The 22,323-nt window shown below is 34.9% G+C and overlaps 1 protein-coding gene across 1 annotated transcript; it reads right to left on the bottom strand.

Moving 5' to 3' along the window:
- Positions 1-12,049: 12,049 nt before the first annotated feature.
- Positions 12,050-13,424, bottom strand: LOC115231651 (3-keto-steroid reductase/17-beta-hydroxysteroid dehydrogenase 7-like). The gene is given in 3 exon segments (XM_029801625.1): positions 12,050-12,452; positions 12,494-13,057; positions 13,414-13,424. Coding segments are annotated over 3 exon segments (978 nt in total).
- Positions 13,425-22,323: the final 8,899 nt, after the last annotated feature.

Here is a 22,323-nt window from a genome sequence, read left to right as displayed (position 1 = left end):
ATGGCGGTCGAACCGCACATTCGACATTCAACATTCCGTTGAATCTCTCATATACTACTGAACCGGTTTGTAATGTAAAAAAAAATTCAACTACGGGTAATAGAATTATGCATTCTAGGTTAATTGTTTGGGATGAATGTACGATGGCTCATAAAGGCGCATTCGAAGCAGTTGATCGAACATATAGAGATATCAAGAATTGTAGCGACCATTTATTTGGGGGAGCAATAGTTGTATTGGCAGGTGATTTTAGACAGACGCTGCCAATTATTCAAAGAGGGACGCCTGCGGATGAATTGAATGCCTGCCTCAAATCGTCATATTTGTGGACACACGTGAAAAAGGTAAGCTTAGATGTAAATGTACGTGCACATTTACAAGGCGTTAATAGCATATTCCCCCAAATCCTTCTAGATATTGGAAATGGGGCAATCACTTCAGAAATGCAAGACCAGAAAATTAGGCTACGGAAGAATTATGTATTTTCGTAGAAACAGCAGAAGAATTATTGAATGCCGTCTATTCCGAACTATCTGAACACTACGTGAATTTCGACTGGCTGCGTGAACGAGCTATATTAGCTCCACTTAATGATGAGGTACTTAATATAAATTTAGATTTATTAATGAAAATCCCTGGCAGAGAAAGAATATATAAATCGGTCGACGTTATTATGGACCATGAAAGGGCCTGCGAATATCCTGTAGAATTTTTAAATTCCTTAGATCCATCTGGAATGCCGAATCATCTATTGAAATTAAAAATAGGTGTACCGGTTGTGTTACTCCGCAATCTTGCGCCACCTAAATTATGCAATGGTACAAGGTTGGTCGCGGAAAGGTACGTTTACCAGTTTTAGACCCGCCTCCTGAGCCTCTTTAACACTGTTGAGGAATGATACACCATCATCTAGGCACTTCGTTGATAATATTCGCAGGTACAATAATGTTTTTCAGATGACATCTTTTGGTACAAGTGGAAATTTCAATCCGACGGGCTATATGCCCACATTTAAGGTACTTGGGCAAGTGTATCACAGGATGGGTTCACTCCTTCCAAGTGAAGGCGAGGATTTTAAATTTTTACAAATTTACTTTATAGATAATCACGAAGAACAATCTAACCGAAGATGTCTAGCAGATTCAAGACTACGAGGCAACATTATTAGTTCGTTACAAAATATGTTGCAAATGTGCAACACGTATATTCATCTTTTAGATCTGTTCTGAGATCCACAGCAGATGAAGATTGTAAGGTAATTATACATGCAGATAGGACACCTGCAAATGAACATAACCGTCGATACAAACGCACCAACGTCAAACCAGGTTGGAATTCTAATAGTAGGTCAACACTATGACTCGAGAGACATAATAATAAACAAGAGATCCACTGGATTAATGAGAATTTCAGAGACACATCGGTCATATGATGCACTTCAGTACCCATTATTATTTCCGAGAGGAGAGGATGGGTACAATTTTAAGGTAATGCATTTTAATCCGTCGACTGGTTTAACTACTACTAAAAAAACCAGTTGTATGGAATTTTATTCTTATAGGTTGATGATAAGAGAGCAGGAATTCAACATTCTACATCGTACAGGCCAGTTATTTAATCAGTTTATTGTAGATATGTATGCGAAAATAGAGGCAGAGAGACTTCTCTACATTCGGTTGAATCAGCGGAAACTGAGAGCAGAAGAGTATATACATTAGAGATGCCATAATGAATGACGGTAATGTGTCTAATGTAGGTCAAATGGTTATTTTGCCTTCGTCATTCACGGGAGGACCAAGATATATGCATGAGCGAACTCAAGATGCTATGACATACGTTAGAAATTACGGAACTCCGGATCTGTTTATCACTTTTACGTGTAATCCGAAATGGCCAGAAATTAGTGATAACATATTTGTAGGACAAAAGGTCGCAGTGAGCGAAGCGAACTGCTGAGCTAGTTCTTAATAATTTTTTCAATATTGACCAACTAAATGTTTATTTGTGAAGGAGATTGGTAGGATTGTCTGGTTTTACTTTTTATGGTCTACGTCGTCTTTTGCTGAATTAGGATTTACATCACAGAAATTTCCTGAAAAGTATTTTTAGAGTTGCTCATGGTTTATTATGTGTTTTAAAAAAGACATAACTAAGATCATCCATGGTTAAGACTTCATCCACATTCTTTTAAAACTAAAAATCTCTTCTACCAAAAACTATTTTTTCTATCACGTATTCTCAGATCATCCTGTATAAGTTTTTGTGACAGTCCGAATAAAATACACGCCGAATAATCTACACTTGTCACAAATGGCTGAAAAAATTAGAAATCTAAAAATTAGTATGAAAAAAATCAATAATTGATTATTTATTTTAGTAGAATCACATTATTATTTTTTATTTAAAAAAGCGTGAAACATGCGTGTAGTGAGATTATTTAAGGAAACACTGGACAAAATCAAAGAAATGAAGACTCCAACTTTGATACATCGTCATCGAGCGGCATGAGCGATACAGGCTCACAAAATTGGGAAAGAATTTCCATTTTGAAAATGGAAAAAACATATTTTCGAAAAAAATGGGCTTAAATTGCGTTTTTTCTGTGAAGATGAAATCGAATTAAAGCTTAAGTGCGTTGAGGTCCAACTTCTTAATAATAAAATGCTATGGTGTGTGTCTGTCTGTCTGTCTGTGTGTCTGTCTGTGTGTCTGTCTGTCTGTCTGTCTGTGTGTGCACACCAACTTCAAATTGGCAATACGATGTCCTCGACTTACATGATGAGGTCCTTAAAACCTTCCCCCAAAAAAAATTAAAAAAAATTTTTCTGCGTTTTGGTCAAAATGAACAACTACGATGTCCTCGACTTACATGATGAGGTCCTTAAACCTTCCCCCCAAAAAAAATTAAAAAAAATTTCTGCATTTTGGGTTAAAATGAACAACTACGATGTCCTCGACTTACATGATGAGGTCCTTAAAACCTTCCCCCCCAAAAAAAAATTAAAAAAAAAATTTTCTGCATTTTGGTTAAAATGAACAACTACGATGTCCTCGACTTACATGATGAGGTCCTTAAAACCTTCCCCCCCAAAAAAATTAAAAAAAAATTTTCTGCATTTTGGTTAAAATGAACAACTACGATGTCCTCGACTTACATGATGAGGTCCTTAAAACCTCCCCCCCAAAAAAATTAAAAAAAAATTTTCTGCATTTTGGTTAAAATGAATAACTACGATGTCCTCGACTTACATGATGAGGTCCTTAAAACCTTCCCCCCAAAAAAATTAAAAAAAAAATTTTTCTGCATTTTGGCTAAAATGAATAACTACGATGTCCTCGACTTACATGATGAGGTCCTTAAAACCTTCCCCCCCAAAAAAATTAAAAAAAAATTTCTGCATTTTGGTTAAAATGAATAACTACGATGTCCTCGACTTACATGATGAGGTCCTTAAAACCTTCCCCCCCAAAAAAATTAAAAAAAAATTTTTCTGCATTTTGGTTAAAATGAATAACTACGATGTCCTCGACTTACATGATGAGGTCCTTAAAACCTCCCCCCAAAAAAATTAAAAAAAAATTTTCTGCATTTTGGTTAAAATGAACAACTACGATGTCCTCGACTTACATGATGAGGTCCTTAAAACCTCCCGCCAAAAAATCAAAAAATTATTTCTGCATTTTTATTAAAATGAACAACGCGGATGTCCTCGACATTCATGATGAGGTCCATTAAAACTTTCCAGGCAAAAATCTCACGTATTAAGAATATCCTTGATGAAAACGACAGCGAGAATATTAACAATGATGAACTCCCAATTATTCGCGATAAAGAAATTCAATTCATCCTATGTTTTCTCTTTAAAATTAAATGCATATATCATTAACGACCATGAATCAAAATTAAAGCTATTATCATAGAGTGTGCAATTAACAGATTTTGAAAAACCACTTTGATAGTTGAAACCACATTAGCACAATCATTAACACAATTTACCACAAATTGACGCACGACCTTGAATAGAGTGTGCAATTAACAGATTTTGAAAAACACTTTGATAGTTGAAACCACATTAGGACAATCATTAACACAATTTACCACCCATTGACAGCGCAATCAGAAGAATTTGCGTAAAAATATTAACTATTTAGTTAAGTTTTTCGTAAAGATGAATTTATTTTCGGTATTCCTCTTTTCCTAAACTTTTTTATTATTCAAAAATAATTTTTTCAATAGATAACCGAAGGAGGGAAGACGACCTTAAGAAAAGAAGTTTTTCGTAAAGATAGAATTTATTTTCGGTATGCCTCTTATCCTAAACTTTTTTATTATTCAAAAATAATTTTTTTAATAGATAACCGAAGGAGGAAAAACGAAGCTGAAGAAAAAACGGTCAGCTTAATAAGGTAATTAATCAAATTTTTTGTGTGTCGCTTTCTTGCCTGTCGCTTTTTGTGTGTCGCTTTCTTGCCTGTTGCTCAAGGGTAGGTAGAAGAGAAAATTTATTTATATTTGCCAAGGATGGACGGACTGCAAACATCGTTTATCCACAGGCCTTAGAATAAGGTTATATCACAGCAGGTCGCATTTATATATCTACATAAATTTATAGTTATTTAAGGAAACTGCGAGCGTAGCGAGCAGGGCCTCCGCAGGAGCTAGCTCGCAGTGAGCGAAGCGAACTGCTGAGCTAGTAATAAATAAAATTTAGGCGGAACATAACTATAACCACTTTGGGAGAGACCGGCTTTTTTCGAAATTAAGAAATCTCTATTATGGATTGAATAGAGAAGAAATCTCTAAGGTGATTTCGAATTGTGCTTTCTGTCAGGTAATAACTCCTTTTAGTAAATATTCTTAGTCGAAAAAATTATTGTCTACGAAGCCTCCGATTACGCCAATCATTGCAAGGAGATGTAGGGACAGATACATTGCGGATTTAATTGACCTCAGAAGATATTCGGCGTTGAATGATGGCTTTAGCTGGGTATGAATTTAATGTTAATAAATAGATTTTGGTAATTGTGGATTCTTTTTCCAAATATGTAATGCTTGAACTGTCGGTGACCAAATCTTCTGAAGAAATCGCAGATTTATTCCAAAGAATTTTTTATTATGTCGGGCCTCCGCTTATTCTACACACTGATAATGGAAAGGAATTTGCAATTCGCAAATGGATGCTCTATGTACGAAATATGGTATAAAACATGTACGTGGGAGGCCTCGTGCTCCTTGGGTACAAGGGCAAGTCGAAAGGTTAATGATTTAAAATCGATTTGTAGATTTAATCAAAGCATAAAACGCTGGATATCGTCGGCAAGTTCTTCTCAAAATTGTTTTGGACGATATCGCGAATGCATAAAGGACATCGTGTATGATTACAATAACAGCATTCATTCTTCGACAAAAAAAATCCCTTTTTATATATTCATGGGTGTTGAAAATCCTGGAAGGATTGATGAAGGGGGAATGGAGCAACTTTTAGCCTATGATTCAACTGGATTATCAGAGGCACGAGAAAGTGCATTAGAAAACTTAATTATTGCTGGCGAAAAATGATTGAAAAAAAGAAAATGGAGATACGACGAAGAAAATATCAATGTCGGAACGACTGTGCTTTTAAGGTCTCAAGCGTCAAATTAATTTTTAGACAGGACAACGATGCCAATGTTCGGCAGTATCGCTGTACGATGGACTTGATGTTAATAAGTATATTGTTGTCGAGCGAAGAAATGATCTCTATGTTATCGAAAAGGAGGACGGTGAGCGGTTACACGGAATTCATATTTCTCGATTAGCTAAAATTGATTAATTTTCATAAATCCATAATAAAAATAATTTTTTATTTAAATTAACGATAAATTTTATATGAAAATTTTATTAGGATAACCTAACGGACTGTCACAAACTATACTGTCACAAACTGGGTTTGAAATTTATTTTCAGAAAATGTCCAAATTTTCAATAAAAACAAAACAATTGATGATAAATCTAAACTTTATTCAATAAATGTAACTGTTGGTAAAAGTCGATGATGTCTCAATTTGTATAATTCCACATTTTATTTTGTGTTAATAAACTCGTTCCATGTTATAAAGAAAAGTTTTGGAATTATTAAATAAAAGGCAAGTCAATTATCAAATTCAGTGACTCTCAAGTACGGCCCCAGGATTTAATTGCGGGGCTCCTAGGATTTATTTTTTATTTGTTGTGTGATGTCGAATTCTAATGTTTTCAAAAAATTTCCAAGGAAAATAGGATTTTTCAACACATCTGGGAAGAAAAATATTTCATTATTGAGGTCAATGGAAAGGCTCTTTGCCTAATATGCAATTCTATTATTGTAACTTTAAAAACGTATACAATCGAACGGCACTACCGTTCCCACTCCATTCTTTATGACAAATCACTGGTGTTTCTCGGACGGAAAAACTAAAACAAATGAAAGAAGATTATTTAAAGCGATCATCCACTTTCAAAAGTGGCACATATTAGTCTAATATTAACCTGACATCATACAAAATTAGTTACCTATTGGCTAAAAATATGAAGCCTTATTCTGATGGCGAATTATATAAAACGGCAATCGAAACATTTGCATCGAAATGTTTGTTAAAAATTATTTGCGGCCCCTGTAATTTTGTTTTTTAAATTTGCGGCCCCCGAGTAAAGAAGCTTGATAATCACTGATCAAATTTATGGAAATGGAATGTTATTCTCTTTATAAAGAATGAAACAAACTTAAAGCTGAATTTTTAGACTTTACCTAACAGTTCTACAGAAAGGAAAAACTGCAATTAACTCAAACTATATCGGGTTTGTAAATGAGCATTCGCTTTCAAGTTTCTAAACTTGATTAACAACGAAGATGAATTTATTCTTCGCAAAAAATTAACTAGCTAACTATAGTAGATTTGGATGTGTCTCACATTTTTTGATTTCAAAACTTGAGCGAATAGGTCAGCTAAGGTTAGAAGAATTAATTTTTGTATATAATTAAAAATGATATTTATTAGACGTAATAATATGGCAATAAATTATAATTTCAGTTGCATGGCGTACGCTGTTTGTGTGCTCTCAAATCCTGATTTAAATATTCATGGAATTATCAAATTTTCCCAAGCAGTATAAACTAAAATAACTAAAACAGTCCGCTTCGGAGACCACTCACATTTTCGGAAAAATCACCACTCTCAACGGAAAAGTCGCAGACGGACAACACGGGTTTCATATCCACGAATTTGGCGACCTTACAAACGGTACATTCATTCCCCAAAACTGGCAGGGTGTACGTCCGCGGGTAGTCACTACAACCCCTTCGGAAAAGTGCACGGAGATATTACTGACGAAGAGAGGTACCCGTTCTCTGTTGATCAGACATGTCGGTGATTTGGGCAATTTGTTATTTTCTGATGGAGTGGCGAATTTGGATGTACGTGATGCGCAGATTCAGTTGATTGGACCCCACTCTGTGATTGGGAGGACACTCGTGGTATGTGCGAGGGATGTATTTGTAGTTGCACGAGTGGGCCGACGACCTTAACAGGGGCAAACATGAGTTGAGTCCAATCACAGGGAATAGTGGTCCTCGAATTGCCTGTGGAATCATCGGTATTGCTGCGCCTTTCTAAGTTCTCGAAATTATTGGTTAGGGATTTTTTGGCTTAAAAATTTGTTGTCTGTTGATTTCAACTTTTTTTAGTTAAGGTTAGGTCAGAAGGGTTGATAAAATAATCTGTGTTCTTCTCTGGAAAGTGATCGCGGGTAAGAAGGATGGTGGTGTTCTATGTGGGATTATTAGGATTGTCCATTCATAAGATGTGACAGTATAATTCCGATATGTCGCGCCCCACTCCTGCGACCTTCATTGTTGACAGGGTGACCTACATAGTTTGAACCTAATTATTGACAAAAGATAATTGCTAAAAATTTAAAAACTTAACATTTTTTAACTCTATTCATAGTAACTATTTTGGTTTCATTTTTTAATTATATCTAAATGTTAGGAAATACAACTAACCATTAGTCTGTTATTTTTATTTATTTTTTATTTTATTTAAGACCACGGTGAAAACCTCATTAATTTATCAAAGAGTTTTTTTTGGTGATATTTTTTTGGTAAAAAGTTTTTTAAAAATATTGTAAAAAGTTTTTTAAAAAAAATGAAAAAAAAAAAAAAATATTGTGTAATTGTTTTTTACAATTACAAAGTCGTTTAATAAGAGGAGTTAAACTTGAGAGTTGGACTTTCATGTCAACCAACGCATCTAATTGATTCCTGTATTTTGCTTTGGTCGCAGTGTGTAACGAAAACGAAAATGATAAATATGTTGTCGAAAATGGTAAGAGCGCATGGACATCCTGGTCTGAAAATAAAGGATACTGATTTTGTATTTTACTCCAAAAACTAAACAATGATTCAGTTTAAAATCTAAAAATTATTTAACTTTTTTTAACAATTATTTCAATTCGTGATCTGTTGATATTTAAATTATTTGTTGATATTCAGCGAAAAATATTTTTTGGTTTATTGACTATTATGTAAGGATTCTTAATCCAATCATTATTCACTTTTTTATCTGGAAAATGTTTTTTTTATATTTACTTTTAATTGTCCCAAATGATCTACTAGTTCACACAAATTCTCGTTCAACGTAGTGCTCAATATATTCGTGTAAGTGCTCAAAACACTTGATATTATTTTCTTTAACACATGATATCAAATATTGCATTTTTTACTGATAGAATTATAATTTTATCTTTTACGTGCCTTTGGAGTAATCATCGGCCGTCCTGAAGTGGCACTCGCTTGGTCTTTAAATTCCGGACCTCCCGCAAATGCAATTTGCTTGGAAAGAAATTCGCCTTAAATCGCGTATTAAGTCATTCCGCGCATCCCTTGATCAACATCGTTTGGCCTGCTTCGAGACGGCCCGTCGTCCCTCCTGGAATGCACGTGTGTAGACTCATTTCGCCAAGAACCTGCTGATGTCCACATACGCCCCTGAATCAATCGCCACTACTGCCGAATGTAAAAATATGCGAAAGTACTCTTCACTTGCGGAGAAGTACCAATTCTTTCCATTCTCAGTTGAGAAGTCTGGTTCTTTGTTCGGAAAAGGCAATCAGCTTTGTTCAGTAGATCGGGTCTCGGATTTCGACACTCACAGATTACGCCCGCGAATTGAGATGGTTTTTTGAGTGGATATTTATCGCGATATTACGCTCCAACTCTTTGTCGATCGCGTCAGTTTCTCGCACAGTTAAAAATTAATTATTTTTTACATTATCTTAGTTAAAAATAGATTAACATTTTTCGAAATTGAAAATAGTCAGTTCTTTTGTTTGTATCGACAGTTTAAAATAATTAAACTTTTCAAAAATATCTGCTAAGTAGGAAATCTTTTGGATCCAAATCGGATCTTGTACAAAATGATGAAATTGAAGATTTTGCGGACTCAAAAATATTTAAAGTTCCTCCCTGAATTCAATCAAACAATTTAAAACCTTGCTCTTGACAGCCATCTAACTTGAGTGTGCAGAAATAGTACTGTATGAAAACTGCCCATTTCATCGAATAAAATTTTAAATAATCTCGTCTATAGTGGTCGTGATTTTATATGATTTTAATAGCATTGTTCAGAGCATTTTTCAGAGAAAAAGGTAAATTTTTGGACACAAATGGGTGCCTATGCAGAATACAGTGATTGGTAAAATATTTTAAAGCTATTTCTTTAATATGAGAAACCGCTCCAGAAAATTTTTCAGTGATTGATTTTTCTTCTTGGTACAAACATCAATACAGTTTCGTAAAAATCGTAAATAACCCTTACGCGAATGTAAACGACATGTTGACATGTCTCCCATCTCGCTCAGGCAGTCCACGCTTTTTTATAGAAAGAACAAGACAGAAAAAGAACATGTTACCAATGAACTAACTAATCCAAACAAAGTCATGTGTCTCTTCTGGTCAATCTTGTCTCCCCCATTTTTGTTGTGTGACCGATTAAGACATCCGGTTCCGCAGTGATAACGCTGATACAGTTTATCTAGGAAATATTTGTTTCATTAAAATAATTATTGATACAATTGAATATTTGTTATTTATTTTCATTTGATTTAATAAATAATAAATAAATAAAATTAATCGACTCACAAAGAAAAAAATCTTCGATAGATTCATTGTAGAAATAACAAATAAAAATCATTAATATGGGTAAACCATCCATGCAAACTAAAAGCAATTTTTTCTCCGTGTTATTAACTGTTATTCGAGTTCTGCTTTCATATCATGTATTCTCCTACTAATCGTGTTATTGGAAAATGAATTTAGTTCAATCTTTTTGGAATCATCATTACCGAAAAATATTGAAGAATCTTTTCTACGCATGGTTTGATCAGTATTTAGCCAATCGAATGTGCTTCACCCATTTTGGCAATTAAATAGCTAATCTAAGTCACAAAAGAAGTATGTCATTACTTCGAAAGAGACGTCAGTGCTTCATAAACAGAACTTTTCACTATGTTCATTATCTTCTCAGAACAAGTAAAAGTGCTAGTTTTTTTCAAACAAAGCCTACATTCGGCTATTGATAAAAGCTGTTCACAACACTTGACAAATTCGTATAACAGATATTCGTACAGTTATTTTCGTTTCTTTATCTCTAATTGCAACTTTTTATAATTTACTTACGTAATAAAATAATTTTTCGAATTTTGGGTCACCCCTAGTATTTGCCGCAGCACCCACTTTGGGAAACGCTGTTATAATGCATTGGACATTTTCCGTCGAACCTGTCGAGTCCAATGGAATCCAGTATCAAAAGAAAACGTGAAGAAAATAGCAATAAGGAACGAAAAATGAGCACAATTCAACCCAACGTTCACAAAAATCACTTTTTTAATAAATAAAACAAAGAGAAGATAATTCAATTCAAACACAAGACTCATCAGTGATCTCCTGCATCGCTTCCCCTCCCAAAAAGAAGAGCATATTGCAATACTGTCGTTCGTTCAAATGAGGAGCAAAAAACAGCTAAACTAGAGAGAAACCAAAACATCTCTCATTCGAAAAAAGCACATCCCCGTCACCCAACTGTCACTCCCCGCCTGATGCTGCATCCCCAGTCGTCTGATCTACAAAACCATCCCCCAACAACAAACATCAAAAAACGTGCAAATATCCTGAAGTCCCCCACGCAATGACCTGCATGACTTCATCATGTACTTCAAGTCATAAATCCGCGGAAAAAACTTTCTCAAATAAGTAAAAAAACGCGTTTCCGAAGACGGAACCAACCCAGACTTGAGAACCTTGACAAGATAGGCAAAATCAAAGGCACTGAACACATCAAAACAACTCAACAAACCAGTGGAAGCCAATAAAGACCTTGCGGGGGTCGAGGATCAGTCCCGACGTGTAGAACAGGCACCCCAAAGTGTCGTGGTCGATTCCGTACTTCTCGTGGTCCTCGAAATTGAGGCCCGCGCTCTGTAAAAGTCGAATTGAGGACTCGTTGAATTTTTCCCGTCTATGATGGAAAGGCGGGAAAACTTGAGATTGAATTTGAGGTTGAATTGCCACGTGTGGAATCCCGGAGGGCACTGTCCGTCCTCCGTGAAGAAGGAAATCCCGATTTGGATCACGTTTAGTTGGCGGAGGTTGGCAGCCACGTTTTGATAGCCGTGGTGTTTGACAACCCGGTGGTCGACTTGTTCGATGCAGCCGGGGAATTCGGTGTCCTGGGAGTAGGGGTGGGCAGTACAATTGCTATGTAGTGGTAGTTTTGGGCTATTTCCTGGATTTGTAGAAACTCTCGGTCGACGTTGTACTGCCAGACGTCGATTATTCCGGCCTGTTCGTTCTCTGGGCGTCGTAAATGTAAAGTTCGATGCATTTGGTTGGACAAATTACACAAACAACAAAAACAATTAAATATTTATTCCAAAATAATTAAAACTAATAAAATAAATAAAAATCAAATCATCCCAAACTATCCAATAATTCATCAAGAATTTCAATATATTTCAAACTCTCCTCCTTCCTTGCTAAATCCTCACACTACAGCCCATAAACCCAGCCAATACTCTCTCTCTACGAAACGTGACATATCCAAACACAGTCGTGGCACAGTGGTACTTGCTTGTCCAGTCCTCTTCGTCCAGTGACCCATCACAGGCCAAGAAGTGAAGTAACTCGGCCGCATATTCAGGCGAGATGGTCATTTCTGGCACAAAAAACCTCATTAGGCACAAAAACGGAGTACAAACAGACCAAAACGAGGAAGGCATAATCCCCAAAGTCATTCCAGTCACAACCATCCCCGGATTGCCCACAACTGAGAATATATTCTACGACTGACACCCTCCAAGTACATGTGATCTCCCAAAACGGAAGTTGATGGCAGCACTGAGCAAATCCACTGCATATTTGGAGGCCGAATAGGGTTCCCTACTGCCTGCTAGTCAGACTGTCAATACGTGTTTTCAAACTGTAAATCTTGGAAGGAAAACTCCTTTTTGCTGGCGTTGGAGGAAGAAGTCCAAATAATTCGAGTCCGACCGTCCTGCCCTCCCAGGATTGGCAGGAGTTGGAGAAACAGTTGGAAGTGACCAAAAACGTTGGTGGCGAAGATCTCCTTCAATCCATCCTCCGTGGACCTGTCTTGTTGGCAAAGCAGTCCTTTGCCCGTCGAAAACATATCAAACACATTTCTGGGCATTATTAGGCAAAATACGTGGAAAATAAGTTTTTTATGAAATAACTCCAGACTACGTGACAAGTGCCCATGGTTCCTGCATTGCATATAAGGACGTCGAGGTGGTCTGTTCTGGGGTGTGGGGAATGAGTACTGTGCTTTAATATTCTCCACAGCCCTGGAAATAGACTGTCGGGAGGCCATGTCTATGAGGACGAGACTTATTTGGCATGTTTGGCTGTGTTGTCCGAGAGAAGTGACGGCTTCCATGCCTTTCTGTACATTTCTACAGGCAATGAAGAGATGGAGGGAGGGATCACTCTCCACCAACAGTTTGGCAGTGGAGTAGCCGATTCCACTACAGTAGAGCAGAGACACTACCTGTTGGCACCAGTAATGAGTACTTTCATTCGAGTATTCGTAATTATTAATTTACAACTATTATTAAAAATTAATTTAATGAACTAATATTTGCCTGCTGTTAATTTTTATACTTAATTATGAAAAGATGAAATAACCGACGGTTTTTGATTGAGGTTAATAACGGATCTCAAATTTGCAAAATGTCTTGTTTACTCTTTTCAAACTCTCTGTTTACGTTGGGTATCTGAACGTTAAAGGATTAAAGTCGTCGGTGAAAAGGCGGTCACTTTTCCAGGATGACTATCTGCTCCCTGCAAAGTCAAAGAAGGACTTTACGAACAATATGCTTACCATGACTTCATGTTGCTCCCCCGTGGATATCAGACTATGGTAATATATCAAAAGAATCTTGAAAATGAATTACAGATATTGGATCTAACTCCACAATCATACATTTATATATACCTAAATCTCAAAAAGCGTCTAAAAACCCAAGGAAACTGGATTACTCTTACAGTTCACTATTTAAAACTCTTATGGAAATATCCCTATTTATTTTAGATAGATTTGAATGCGAAGGTTGGAAAAGAAGCCTGAGGATCAAACTTCATGGGTACCCACGGGAGAGGACGGAGGAACATGTCTGCAACAACCATGGCCAGCATTCACTTGCAACACGGAATTTCGGCACGTTGCATGGCATATCACGACCTTGATGGGAGAATGTCGGAGTCGGAAAGACATGAAATCAAAATATATAATCAAATTGACTACTTTTTGTGTTGATTAAGACTGGTTAGATTTGAATTGGATATCACCACGACAAAAACCCAGAAAGCTGTGAAAAAGTATAAAACCTCCCATATAACCACTCAAAATAGTTCCAAAAAATTTCAACTCCTACGAAACCCTAATCAACCCCAATAAACGTGATTTATACGACAAGTACGGGAAGAGATGGAGAAAGACATCAAAAGGTCATACATCAAGATTTCATGATTGTATGCATTGAATTGAATATAATGCTCTCAATGAATGAATTGTCTGAAAAATTATTAGAACTTTACGGTTTACATTTGTCAACCGAAAACATACGTTAACATATACACAGTATGCTTTACAAAGTGAGACTGTCGAATGGAAGTTTAGAGAGTCAATTGTCCAGAGATTAAATTACAAAGAGCTGAATTTGGGAGAAAACTTCTTGAATATCAAGGAGAGTTGCAAACAATATTGTTTGCTGATAAAAGAAATTTCAGCTTGCATATTCGTCGTTCAAAATAATTAATTATTCAAAAGGTTGGTCAAAAGTTGGATCACGTGCATCGTCAATTCAGCGACTTCAAAAGGTCCAAATATCCATGTAATTGGAGCTATTTCAGTGCATGGGCTTATCCATTATGAAATACAATGAGTCTCTTTTAAGTCTGATGGTGCAAAAGAGTTTGTCGGAAACTGTCTTCGCAAAGCTTATAAAATAAACAACTCCGAGGCCGTAGTTATAATTGATAATGGCATTCAGGATTGGAAGAAATCCTTGGTGAAGAAGACCACAATGCATCGAATTCTTCGATTGGCGACATATACTCCTATTCTCAATTCAATTGAAACTATTTTTATACGTTGTCGATTAGTTAAATTGCAAATTATAAAATTGAAGTTGCGGATTATAAAATTCAAGTTGTTTTGGTATAAATATTGGCGCCAATTTAACAGGTAAATAGTCTACTAATTCACTAAGATTCCATGTTTAGTGGAATTTACAACGGAAAACAAAAACACACCCCGGACATCCATCAGGTGCTTTCCCGCGCTCAAAAATCGGGCGTAACTCACATTATATCAACTGTTGTGGACAATGATTGTACTGGATTTATTATTTTCCCCAAATGATGTGGATTGTAGCAAAATTCCCATGTTTTATGTTCAATTTTCATTTTAAGATAGTATTGGTTAAAACAATAACCAACATGGTCATATTCTAGAGAGAATGGCTCGCAGCCAGTAAATTAGAAAATGGCTTATAATTTCATTAAAATAGTGCCAGATGTGAATTTTATTTCATCTTCTTAAAACATTTTACGATTCCTGATACGTCGACAGTTATGTAACTTCATAAAATATAAATATTGAAAACTGAATTAGAGTGTATGACAAAGTTATACAAATTTGCAAATCTCCGAATAAATATGTGAATATTAAGGACAAAGCTGAAAAATCAAATCCCTCCACAATTTTAGTCGAATTAGTTAAAATGTTATCAATGGATTGTGATTCAAATCGCTCACTTGCCATTATGATTTATATGATCGTCTGTCAAATCTCGAAAACTCAAACTTATCGCATGTTAGTTAAATATTTCAAATATTTCTGCATTATTTGGAGATTATTAGTATCAGACTCATATACTCCTTCGGTAAACATGCCAATAGAAGTAGCCAATAATCAATTATCCACAATAATTCTACACAAACAGTATCACTGAGTGAGTTTATTTTAATTTAGAAGGTGATCATTCTTCAAATTGTTAAAATGTTGGTGGTAACAATTATCTTAAGTTTTTTGCAGTTAACAAAAAAGCATTGTCGCTATAAAGTTTGGGTATTGGTTAAAACGATAACCAACATTGTTATATTCCTGGAGAAAATGGCTCACGCCCAGTAAAAAATTAGACTGTTTGATTAAATAAGGAACTCTTTAAAAACAATGGCGTATAATTTCATAAAAATCGTGGCCATTGGTTGTTCTAATAGAAATACTTGCAGGTGGTCAAGACATGCAAATCCATCTCCGTTGTTTAAACTCCCAAAACTATCGAGGAGCAAAGGGAACAAGAAGGGATTAAAAGAATTTATTCAGAAGAGGGTGGAACAAGAGAGATTTCGTATACACATACACCCCTCGACATTAAAATCCGGACAGTTAATAAATCGTCATTTTTATTATCAAATTTAGAAAAAAAAACCTTTGAGCATAATATTTTTTCTATATTTTTATATTTAAAAAAATATATTTACAAAAGTTTTATAAAACGATATTTAAAAGCATAAAACGTGTTTTCAGTGGCGTAAAATTCCGGACACTTTTGCTATTATAGTTAAAAGAGCTAATTTTTTTTAAATATTTTAGAAAAAATTAATGGATTCTTTTTGTAAAGGACAAATTATTTTTTATTACCAGCAAAATTTTTCTTATAGTAGAATTTCTGATATCCTCGGAGTTCCGAAATCGACTGTTTTCGATGTTGTTCGAAAATACATAAACTCAGGAACCATTTATAGAAAAAGTGGGTCTGGAAGACCAACATTACTCAATACAAACGAAATCAAAATTTTAGTGGAACTTTCTGAAGCCAATAGTGAAAAATCTGCTAAAGACCTCGCTCTAGAAATGAAAACCATCATCCAAAAAGTAATTTCCCCGCGAACAATTACCCGCAATTTGAATAAGAATGGTTTATTTGGAAGAGTAGCAAAGAAAAAACCATTGTTAAGTAAAAAAAACATACTCAAAAGATATGAAATATCGAAAATATTCGTTGGTATGTGTGATGAAGGATGGAGATCAGTCATTTTTTCAGACGAGTGTATTTTGAAGTTTATTATGCACGTAAAAGAAAAATAATATACCGAAAAAGGGGAAATGAATTCAAAAATTCAAATTATCACCCAACTGATGGAAAAGTTTATATACGAAGAAATGGCCTAAAACTACGATTTTTGTGTATTGAAGAGGCAGAACTAAAATTACTAATGATTGAAGTACTGGTTGTATCATCTAAAAATAGTCCGAGCATAATTCTAATCATTTTGGAAATTGTCGACCTTGTTGATTTGCGTCGATATGTTGAGGTGAATGATTCAAATTCTTGTACTTATTGATTCATTTTCCAAATTTGGTGTTGTTGAGCTGGTTAAAAATAAATTTGCTGTTGAGATTTCTTCTTTATTACAAAATATTTATTACACAATTGGCCTCCCAGTTATTCTAAAAACAGATAACGGGAAGGAATTTAAGAATTCCCTTGTAAATAAAATTTGCTAAAAATGAAAGTAAAACATGTTTGTGTAAGGCCCAGAGCATCTCAGATTCATTGCCAGGTTGAAAGGTAAACTACAGTAAATAAATTATCAAACTTTTTAGATTTAATCAATCTATCAAAAGGTGGATTTCACCTACAAGTAGTTCTAATAGAAATTTTGGCGTCAATAAAGATATTATCAAAGGAATTGATTACGACTATAATCGTTCACGACATGCAACAACAAAGCATATTCCTTTCAATATCTTGATGGGAGTAAAAGGCATTTATGCACCAAGTGATGAAGAAATAGAAGCTCTCTGCGCATTTAATGGAGAAGATGTTGATGCAGAAATTCAATTTGTTGAAAATGAATTTATCGATGATTAAAATATTACAAAAAATTTGTTATCAACATACGAGAACCTAACGAAAGCAGGAGAAAAATGAAAAACAAACTGAAATTGGACCAAAACGGCATTAAGGTTGTTTATCGCGTGTTATGATGTGGATTAAGGTGGGGGATAATGTTCTATTATGGCAAGATATTGATGCTAATCCACAGAATAGAAATTATCAATTATATGATCAAATTGATGCGAAAAAATTGTCAATTTAAATTGTCATTAAATCAAGTTCTTGTCCGAATTGCTTTTTTCAAATACAACAAACGCTACTGTAAAAAATTTGAAACACATCTCGGATGATTTACAATAAACACTGTTAAAAGAACTTTATTCGATTTTTCAATAAATAATTGTGTTTATAAACAGATTGGTTCTTTGATAACTGATTTGATCATTTATCCAACAATCATATAAATTTTAGATTCCTTCATAATTTGAAATCCGAAGAAAAAGTAGATTTGAATTTTCGGTTTTTTAATATCGTTCTCAGCCTAGTACCACTCTCAATTAATAGAAACACATTATTGGTAAGTCTCTTTGTTCAATCAGTGGTTGCAAATAACTCTGTGGACATTCGTGTCGACACGACAATTAATACGGATACGAAGGTTGAGAATAACAAGCCGGATATCCTTGTACTCGACAAAATGAGGAACACAATCACACTTATAGAGATTGGAATCACCTCTCAAAAAATTGAAGCAAGTAGAAGTGGAAAAGCTTCACAAATATGAAATGGAACAACGAAAGAGGCTTTGCCAAATGAGGCCATTGAGTCGAACTTGAGAACGACCACAGAAGAGGCCAACCCTGTAAGATGGAAGAGCGTGCCCATCGAAGATATTGGCTTTAGCTCAAAGAGGAGGAGAATCGAGTGAGAGGACGCATTAATAAGTTCAATTGATAAATAATTAGTTTTGACCCCCCCTTTAGTAGTCTTGACTGGATTTTTAACACATATCTTCTTAACTGGCTTTGAAACCGTATTACATATTTAAAAATCAGCAATTCATTTATGCAATATCAATTTCTTTGATTGATTTATTAAAGATAATTAATTATAATTTTATCATAAACTAGCTCGGCAGCTCGCTTCGCTCACCGCGACCTAGCTCCTGCGGAGGGCATGTTTCATCAAACAACTATAAGTTTATGTAGATGTATAAAACTACCTGGTTTAATGTAACCCTATTCTATTGCCTGTTGATAAACGATGTTTGTCGTCCGTCCTTCCTTGGCATATATGAATAAATTTTCTCTTCTGCCTACCCTCGAGCATCCCACATACAGCTGTCCATGTGAAAAGCACTCACATTCTAAAAATAACCCAACTACCTTTAATGACTGTCCCTGGGCCTTGTTTATTGTGATTGCAAAACTCATCCTCAAAGGAAATTGCAGCCTTTTAAATCTAAATGGTAATTCATCAGAAATTATCGGAATTCGTGGAATATAAACATCCTCACCTCTATACTTACCTGTCAATATCGTCGCCTCTATTACGTTAGCCATCAAATTTTTGATAACTAACCTCGTTCCGTTGCATAATTTAGGTGGCGCAAGATTTCGTAATAAAACCACTGGAACGCCTATCTTTAACTTTAAAAGATGATTCGGCATTCCAGAGGGATCTAAGGAGTTTAAAAATTCAATCCGGTTAAATTTTAGAAAATAACAAAAAAATAAAAAAACAAATAAAAATAAATAATTTAAAAACACAAAAATAAAAAAAAACTTTAAAAGTTTGTAAAATAGTATAAACAAAAAAATCTCTGCCGCCACGGCAACAACCTGTCTAATTTTTTTAACAGCCAATTAAGATAATGCTTAAGAGCCTTTATAGTCCGGAGATTTAGCTTAGTGACCTTGATTAGACAAACCACTGGCGGAAATGGGGCAGGCGGAGATGCGGCAGGCAGAGTAGCAGCAGCCAAAAAAGCGACACACAAAAAAGATTTAATTAATTACCTTAAGCTGACCGTTTTTTCTTCAGCTTCGTTTTTCCTCCTTCGGTTATCTATTTAAAAAATAAAAAAAAAAAGTCGAGGACATCGTAGGGTGGAAGATTCTTGGAGGAGTTCATGATTTTAAGCTTGTTCCCCATTATTGGCTAATTATAAGGGGGAAAGATTTTGACAATTTATCTGTACTTTGCCAATTTAAAAAATTATTTTTGAATAATAAAAAATATTAGGAAAAAAGAGGCATACAAAAAATAAATTCTATCTTTACGAAAAACTTCTTTTCTTAAGGTCATCTTCCCTCCTTCGGTTATCTATTGAAAAAATAGTTTAACTGAAATTTAAAAAATATTAAGAATAATTAAATCAGCTAATTAAGTGTCATGGCTGCACCTCGGATTGAAAAAATTATTTTTGAGTAATAAAAAAGTTTAGGAAAAGAGGCATAACGAAAATAAATTCTATCTTTACGAAAAACTTAACTAAATAGTTAATATTTTTACGCAAATTCTTCTGATTGCGCTGTCAATTGGTGGTAAATTGTGTTAATGATTGTGCTAATGTGGTTTCAACTATCAAAGTGTTTTTCAAAATCTGTTAATTGCACACTCTATTCAAAGTCGTGCAATCTGTAATTGCACATTCTGTCCAAGTCAAATATGATAATAGCTTTAATTTTGATTCATGGTCGATAATGATATATGCATTTAATTTTAAAGAGAAAATCATAGGATGAATTGAATTTCTTTATCGCAAATAATTGGGAGTTCATAATTGTTAATATTCTCGCTGTCGTTTTCATCAAGGATATTATTAATACGTGAGATTTTTGCCTCGAAGGTTTTAATGGACTTCATCATGAATGTCGAGGACATTAACGTTGTTTATTTTAATCAAATACAGAAAATAATTTTTTGATTTTTTGCGGGAAGGTTTTAAGGACCTCATCATGTAAGTCGAGGACATCGTAGTTGTTCATTTTAACCAAAATGCAGAAAATTTTTTTTAATTTTTTTGGGGGGGAAGGTTTTAAGGACCTCATCATGTAAGTCGAGGACATCGTATTTGTTCATTTTGACCAGAATGCAGAAAATTTTTTTTTAATTTTTTTTGGGGGGAAGGTTTTAAGGACCTCATCATGTAAGTCGAGGACATCGTAGTTGTTCATTTTAACCAAAATGCAGAAAATTTTTTTTTAATTTTTTTTGGGGGGAAGGTTTTAAGGACCTCATCATGTAAGTCGAGGACATCGTAGTTGTTCATTTTAACCAAAATGCAGAAAATTTTTTTTAATTTTTTTTGGGGGGAAGGTTTTAAATACCTCATCATGTAAGTCGAGGACATCGTAGGGTGGAAGATTCTTGGAGGAGTTCATGATTTTAAGCTTGTTCCCCATTATTGGCTAATTATAAGGGGGAAAGATTTTGACAATTTATCTGTACTTTGCCAATTTGAAGTTGGTGTGCACACACAGACAGACACACACCATACCATTTTATTATTAAGATATAACGCACGTGTTTGTTATGGATGGTTGTGCTTGATTCTTCTGGTACTGAACATTTGGACAGCAGAGCCGAAAATAACATGAAACCTTTAAAAAGAACGGCCAAGAAGGATGTCCAGACTCGTTCTGTTATTGAAAATTCAAGATCCCCCTGTCTGGAAACGAACACGAAAATAAATGCTCTTAAAGCTATTATTTCCTCTATTAATATTGAAGATAGAAAACAGTGGGCAATTTCACGAAATATCAGATCATAACCCTTTACAAACGGTTGAGGACTCGGTCGATACAGTTGGTGGAGCAATGCGTCATGTAAGCCAGAGGATCCATTCTCTCCGAGGTCTTCTCTCTTCTATCAAGAAGAGTGATCAATCACAATGGGCGCATGCAGTTTTGGAGTCAGTGAAGAGTCGGTTCAAACGTCTATTATTCTTGATGAGTTTGCTTCCAAGTTCAGTGGAAGAGCCTCCATTACTGCTTTTAAAAAATTGGCATATTTGGGCACAAAAGTTTCCGAAAAGAAAGTCTCTTCTAGTCAGCAGTCCCATTCGGACGGGCAAACAACCTCGCCATTTGTTGATCCTTCCCTGAATAAACGATGCAAGGAGGAATTTGTCATAAGGGAAATTTCCATAATTGTGATTAATTCTTCAAAAATTTCAATAATAAATCGACATATAAATAATCAATGTATAAATAATAAATCGACATATATTCAAAAATTTCGAATTGCTGTTTTTCTGCCATAAATATTTTGTTCCCAGCAGTATAATAAAAAAAATTCCCTGTGGAAAAAAGAAATCCGTTAACAGGGAAATATTTTTTGAATAATGAAATCTTAATAATAAAATGGTATGGTGTGTGTCTGTCTGTCTGTGCACACCCACATTCAAATTGTTACAAACCAGATCAAATTGTCAAAACCTTCCCTTTTGTAGTTATTCGATAATGAGGCACAATAAAAGGTTGATATCCTCTAAGAACCTTCCTGTCAAAAAATTTTAATAAGAAAGAATATCCTCGATGATGAGGTCCCCCAAAACCTTCAAGTCAATTTTCTGCGTTTTTGTTAAAATGAACAACAAGAAAGTCCTCGACTCACATGATGTGGTCCCCCAAAACCTTCAAGCTAAAAAATTAAAAAAATTATTTTCTGCGTTTTTGTTAAAATGAACAACAAGAAAGTCCTCGACTCACATGATGTGGTCCACCAAAACCTTCAAGCCAAAAAATTAAAAAAAATTATTTTCTGCGTTTTTGTTAAAATGAACAACAAGAAAGTCCTCGACTCACATGATGTGGTCCCCCAAAACCTTCAAGCCAAAAAATTAAAAAAATTATTTTCTGCGTTTTTGTTAAAATGAA

The sequence above is a fragment of the Octopus sinensis genome, unplaced genomic scaffold, assembly GCF_006345805.1.
Source record: "Octopus sinensis unplaced genomic scaffold, ASM634580v1 Contig18747, whole genome shotgun sequence".
Lineage (NCBI taxonomy): Eukaryota > Metazoa > Mollusca > Cephalopoda > Octopoda > Octopodidae > Octopus > Octopus sinensis.
The sequence above is the reverse complement of the archived record's forward strand: the minus strand, read 5'-3'. Positions and strand labels throughout refer to the sequence as shown.